Raw genomic sequence first — 5,955 nt, 5'->3', positions numbered from 1 at the left:
TGAATTGTTTAATTGGACATGCTAATATGTTGATTGGGCATATTGGGACTGAACGTGGGCATGTCAATTGGATATTTGAGCACATCGTGATATTGTTTGAGTATGTCTTGGCATGATTGGATTATGTGCCCATGCTGGAATCGAATGCTCATTGTGCATGACCACCCATTTTGCATGCTGAGCATTGGCTTGAGGCGACACTTGTGCGAGTATGCGTGCCTGACATGAGCATGTGATCACCTAATTGCCTTGATGCGTTTTACGCGGGGTTCAGATAAAATCTGGTGTGTGTATATGTGTGATCACTATAAGCCCTAATGCGTGTTACGCAGGGTATTGAACCCGTTCTGATGCGTTTTACGCGGGACGATGCTCGGATTGTCGGAAGACGGCCAGTCTGATGCGTTTTACGCGAGTTTTGGTTCGTATATGGAGATCGGTGTTGCGCCTGATGCGTTTTATGCGGGCTAGAGACACTGGGCTTGATACGTTTTACGCGGGCCAGGAAGTGTTGGACATGAATAGACTTGATGCGTTTTACGCGGGTCGAGCTCTAAATGAGAATTGGCAGTATGCAAGTGTGCATTATTGAGCTGGATCATGAGCATGGCATATTGGTGGCATATGTGTGTAAGAGTACATTGGCAGTTGTGCAGGCATGTGCGCATCGGTGACTCGTGTGTGATGCAGACATTAATGAGCATGAACATACGTATGGCGTACGTGTGACTAAGTGTGTTCGCGTATGTGCCATGAGTATTACGACAAACTGTCTAACCTGCAAGGTCAATTGTGTGCTCGATCTGGGCCCGAGGGCCTAGGTCAATTGATTGTCGATTGTTACTGGTTGTTTGTGTTGGTCAGGAGGTGCATGTTAGCCTAGTTTACGTTTAGGGGGTTTTACTCGATGAGATTTGTTCTCATTGTTGTTAAAACCCAACTTTTCAGACCCCCGGCCCTGAAGATGTCAGATGTACCTATCAGTTTTGGGATTCTGTCCCGGATAGACCGGGACGTGACTGAGTACCCCGTAGGGAACAGGATATATTAGGCATGTCACTACTGTATGGATTGATGCGGGTGAGCAGCATTTCCAAGCCCACGAGTATATCGCCTGGTGTTTTAGGGACTACTCTGGGACGTTCGGGCCCCTCAGGACTTTCGACGTCCCGTTCAACAGGCTAGGTGAGGTGGATCCCAGTGTTAGGATGGAGACCTGGCGAGCCCCGAGTACACGATAGAGGGGAGTTCTAGTTCTGGCCGTCGGCCTGTTATCTGGGAGGTTGACGAGTTTGACCCGATGGATGAGGAGCCGGTGGATTGGAACTTTGATCCGGAGCCAATGGAGTCGGACGAGGAGCCAGAGTTTATGGAGCAGGACCACGAGCAGGAGGGCGATCCTGAGGAGATGGATTCCGAGGAGGAACCGGCAGAGGCCGAGTCCGAGCTGGATTTCCTAGACTCCGAGGTCGAGCTGTGTGACAGTTCCTCTGAGTCCTCGAGATCCGACCCGGACTGGGTTCCATAGTATTTAGCCTTAGTCTTAGATAGGTCGGGTCAGTACCTTTTTGACCGGAGCCCTACCTAGTTTTAGTATCCCTGACCGCCTGGGCCACTTACCCTTTTTGCTAGTAGTGGCCGCTGACCCGTTTTTGATTGGTGGTGTATATTTTGGCTATAAATGGATATTGTATATGTTTCCCGATGTTAATGCAAGTGTATATTTATAAGGCTATTTATTGTTTGTGCTATCCTTGGTCATGTGTTTTAAATTGTACGGGTGTTTATGTTGCTTCTGCGTGTGCATGATTCTCTGTGTTGGGTGATGGGTCGGCGACGTGTCCTGGACGTCGTACTTTAATCGACCTCGGTTGGGTTGTCGCGCACCGTAGGGTTCGGGGCGTGACATCCCCCGTTGATTTGGTATCAAAGCAAGGTCAGCTCGGTCCAATTCGGTGGAAGCCTGGAGTAATAAGGAGCGATGACCTTGGGTAACCAGTAGGGAGACCTTATGTGCTAAGTGTATCTCCTAACTGTCTGTGTTTTGATTGAGTACGTATATGAATTGACCCGTAAAGTGCAGGTGCGGCAGGACCCGAGGTAAGTACGTGTATCTCCTTGGTTGAGGTCTTGTGCTGTTTATGCTTAGCCGCACACTGAGTGATTGACTGCTATTGTTGTAGTTCCCTGCCTAGGACCTTAGACCGGTTTAGCTTGGTTTAGGTCTCTAATTCCTGAATGGAATTATAGCAGGTAGGTGAGCGTGCGAGTTGGGAAGATGAGTAGCCAAGGAAGAGGTAGAGGTCGAGGCCGTGGTAGGGGTAGAGATCGAGGCCGTGAGCAAAACCGCATTGAACCGCCAGTGAGGGCTGCAGAAGATCCCAGAGTAGATGGTATTTTGAGGGCTCTAGAGGAAGCCGGAATTCTAGGTGGTAGGCAGGCCTAGGAGAGAAATGCCACTATTGCCGCTGCTGTTGAGGCCGCCATTGCTGCTGCCAATGGGGCCAATGGGAATAACGGAAGTGATGGGAATCAGGGGAATAACGAGAATCCAATTCCGGGACCGGCAAATGTGATCAGGTCGATGTCTAAGTTGGTCGAGCAGTTCTTGAAATTGAAACCGCCGAAGTTCAATGGGAAGGGTGACCCCGAGGCTGCACCGCGATGGGTAGAAGAATTAGAGAAAGCCTTTGATGTTCTGGGGTGCACCGAGATTGAAAGGGTGGCATTGGCGATATATCAGTTGCAGGACAATGCAAATGACTGGTTGAAGGCCACCAAGGGCAGAGTATTTCCAGAGGGTGTCGCCTAGACTTGGGCTGTGTTTACCGAGAATTTCTATGGAAAGTACATCTCAGAGAGTGCCCAGGAGAGGAAACTGGCGGAATTTATGAGGCTCCGCCAAGGACAGATGACTGTAGATCAGTACGAAGCGGAGTTGGCTAGATTGTCGAGATTTGCACCTAGGATGGTGGAGAACCCGCAGGATAAGGTTCGAAGATTTCGAGATGGGCTAAAGTCGGACCTTAGGAGTCAGATGATATCGCTCAACATTCGGGAATATGGGGAAATGTATGAACATGCTTAAGCCATAGAGCGAGATCAGGTGGAAAGGGTAGCCGCTTCTGGATCGCGGTTTACCCCGGCTAGAGACAACCGCCGTCTCGGGAAGAAGCCGATGGCGGGAAACAGGCGATTCGTCCCACCAATTAGGAAGAATATCGGAAAGCCGAACCACCAGCAGAATAGATTTGGGGCTTGCTTCAAGTTGAGAATCAGGCTGGGAATCCCCCGCCGGCTAATATGAACAGGCCGCCAGCACAAGGACGGGTTTACGCCATGGCGCGAAGGGAAGTTGAGAATGCGGCAAGCGTGGTCACAGGTATGGTTTCTCTGTGCAATCATGTCGCGTATGCTTTGTTTGATCCGGGGGCATCGCACTCATTTGTGTCTGCTCAGTTTGTTGAATTGGCTGGATTAAAACCTGTTTTGCTAGAAGTGCAGTTATGTGTGACTACGCCATTAATGGATAAGATATGCATATCGTTAGGATGTCCGGACTGTGAGATATTAGTTGGTGGCGTAGAAAGCAAGATAGATTTAGCTGTTTTGCCAATATATGATTTTGATGTGATTGTGGGCATAGATTTGTTAGTCAAACAGAATGCTGTGATGGATTGCAGTAGCAGGGTGATTCAGTTTAGTCCGGCCGGACACCCTAGATTTGAGTTTGTAGGGAGTCGAGGAGGAACCTCGATCCCTTGGGTATCTTCAGTAGAAGCAACCAAGTTATTAGATGAGGGGTGTCAGGGTTACCTAGCAAGTGTGGTTGATTCGACGGCAAGAGAAGTGCGGTTAGAGGATATAGTAGTGGTGTGCAACTTTCCCGATGTCTTTTCTCAGGAATTGCCGGGATTGCCACCAGAAAAAGAAGTGGAGTTTGTTATCGAGTTGGCCCCTGGGACTGAGCCAATATCGAAGCCGCCTTATAGGATGTCATTGTCAGAGTTGAAAGAATTAAAGGTTCAGATGCAGGAACTGCTGGACAAAGGTTTTATCCGACCGAGTGCATCTCCATGGGGAGCACCAGTCTTGTTCGTAAGAAAGAAGGATGGGTCGTTGAGGCTATGTATTGACTACCGCCAGCTGAATCAGGTGACAATCAAGAATAAGTATCCCCTCCCAAGGATTGATGACCTGTTTGATCAGTTGCAAGGAGCCTCGGTATTTTCTAAGATTGATTTAAGGACAGGGTATCATCAGTTAAGGATCCAAAAGGAGGATATCCCAAAGACGGCATTCAGGACGAGGTATGGGCACTATGAATTCACGGTAATGCCGTTTGGACTGACTAATGCCCCTGCTGCCTTCATGGACTTAATGAATCAGGTATTTAAGGAGTTTTTCGATCAGTTCATCATTATCTTCATAGATGATATCTTGGTGTATTCAAAGAGTCCTGAGGAACATGAGGTACACTTGGAAAAGGTTCTACGGACGTTAAGAGAGCATGCGCTGTATGCTAAGTTTAGCAAGTGTGAGTTTTGGCTGAACCGAGTAGCGTTTCTTGGATATATAATTTCCGGAGAAGGAATCTCTGTGGATTCGGCAAAAATCGAGGTAGTGATGGATTAGCCGAGACTGACAACAGTTACTGAGGTTCGAAGCTTCTTAGGACTGGCAGGTTATTATCGACGATTCGTGGAAAGATTATCAGCGATAGCCACTCCATTGACAAGATTGCTTAAGAAGGAGACGAAATTCGAATGGATGGAAAAGTGCGAAGAAAGTTTCTAGGAATTGAAGCAGAGATTGACGACTGCGCCAGTATTAACGATCCCTTCAGGACCAGGAGGATATGAGATCTATAGCGATGCTTCGCTCAAGGGATTGGGATGCGTGCTAATGCAACATGGAAGGGTAGTTGCTTATGCATCGTGACAGTTAAGGCCTCATGAGATGAACTACCCGACTCACGACTTGGAGCTGGCAGCAATCATTTTCGCACTTAAGATTTGGAGGCACTATTTGTGTGGAGAAAGGTTCCAGTTCTACACAGACCATCAGAGCCTCAAGTATTTGTTTTCTCAGAAGGAATTGAATATGAGGCAAAGGCGTTGGATGGAACTTCTGAAGGACTATGATTGTGACATTTGGTATCATCTCGGGAAAGCCAACCGGGTAGTGGATGCCTTAAGCCGGAAATCGAGCATCGCGCAATTAATAGTCAAAGGGTGGATTTTATTAGAAGGAGCGCGAGACTCAGAGTTTAAGTTCGAGGTAGGGCACCTCTCCAGTTTGGTGGCAACATTAAGGATTGAACTGGAAGTGCAAACCAAGATTAAGGCATTGCAGTCTACGGACCCTGAGATTCAAAAGATTCTAGAGATGGATGGTATTAAGAGGAAACCGAACTTTCAAGTGTCCGAGGACGGAATTCTGAAGTTTTGGGGACGTTTGTGTGTGCCCGATGGTTTGGAACTTAAGAAAGAGATTTTATCGGAAGCTCATAGGAGCAATTTTAGCATTCACCCGGGCAGCACGAAGATGTACCAGAACCTTCGACAGCACTATTGGTGGAATGGAATGAAGGTAGATGTGGCCAAGTGTTTGACGTGCCAACAAGTGAAGGCATAGCATTGTAAACCTGGTAGAATGTTACAACCGTTGGAAATCCCAGAATGGAAATGGGAGCATATTACAATAGATTTTGTAACGGGATTGCCAAGAAGCCAGAGGGGACACGACTCTATTTGGGTGATAGTGGACAGATTGACCAAGTCAGCGCACTTCCTGGCAGTGCGAAAGGACTTCGAATTAGAAAGGTATGCAGAATTGTATGTGCGGCAGATAGTCCGTCTTCATGGAGTACCGGTATCAATCACTTCGGACCGTGATCCCCGGTTTACTGCGAATTTTTGGAAAAGTTTGCAAGCGGCCATGGGAATAAAGTTG

General features: G+C 47.9%; 1 protein-coding gene across 1 annotated transcript; it reads left to right on the top strand.

Moving 5' to 3' along the window:
- Window positions 1-1,300: 1,300 nt before the first annotated feature.
- On the top strand, window positions 1,301-3,088 carry LOC115665059 (uncharacterized). The gene is made up of 3 exons (XM_056319593.1): window positions 1,301-1,429; window positions 2,447-2,788; window positions 2,849-3,088. The coding sequence occupies exons 1-3, from the start codon at window positions 1,301-1,303 to the stop codon at window positions 3,086-3,088; spliced, it is 711 nt and encodes a 236-aa protein (XP_056175568.1).
- The last annotated feature ends 2,867 nt before the right edge of the window (window positions 3,089-5,955 follow it).

The sequence above is a fragment of the Syzygium oleosum genome, unplaced genomic scaffold (genome assembly GCF_021117445.2).
Source record: "Syzygium oleosum isolate NSW1041296 unplaced genomic scaffold, Sole_v2.1 Sole_v2.18, whole genome shotgun sequence".
NCBI lineage: Eukaryota > Viridiplantae > Streptophyta > Magnoliopsida > Myrtales > Myrtaceae > Syzygium > Syzygium oleosum.
This window is presented reverse-complemented; position numbering and strand designations above follow the sequence as displayed.

Coding starts and splice junctions, on each gene's coding strand:
- LOC115665059 (XM_056319593.1), top strand. CDS start 1,301: ATGGATGAGGAGCCGGTGGATTGGAACTTTGATCCGGAGCCAATGGAG. Junction 1,430..2,446: donor TGGATTCCGAGGAGGAACCG/GCAGAGGCCGAG, acceptor AGGCAGGCCTAG/GAGAGAAATGCCACTATTGC. Junction 2,789..2,848: donor TGAAGGCCACCAAGGGCAGA/GTATTTCCAGAG, acceptor TTCTATGGAAAG/TACATCTCAGAGAGTGCCCA.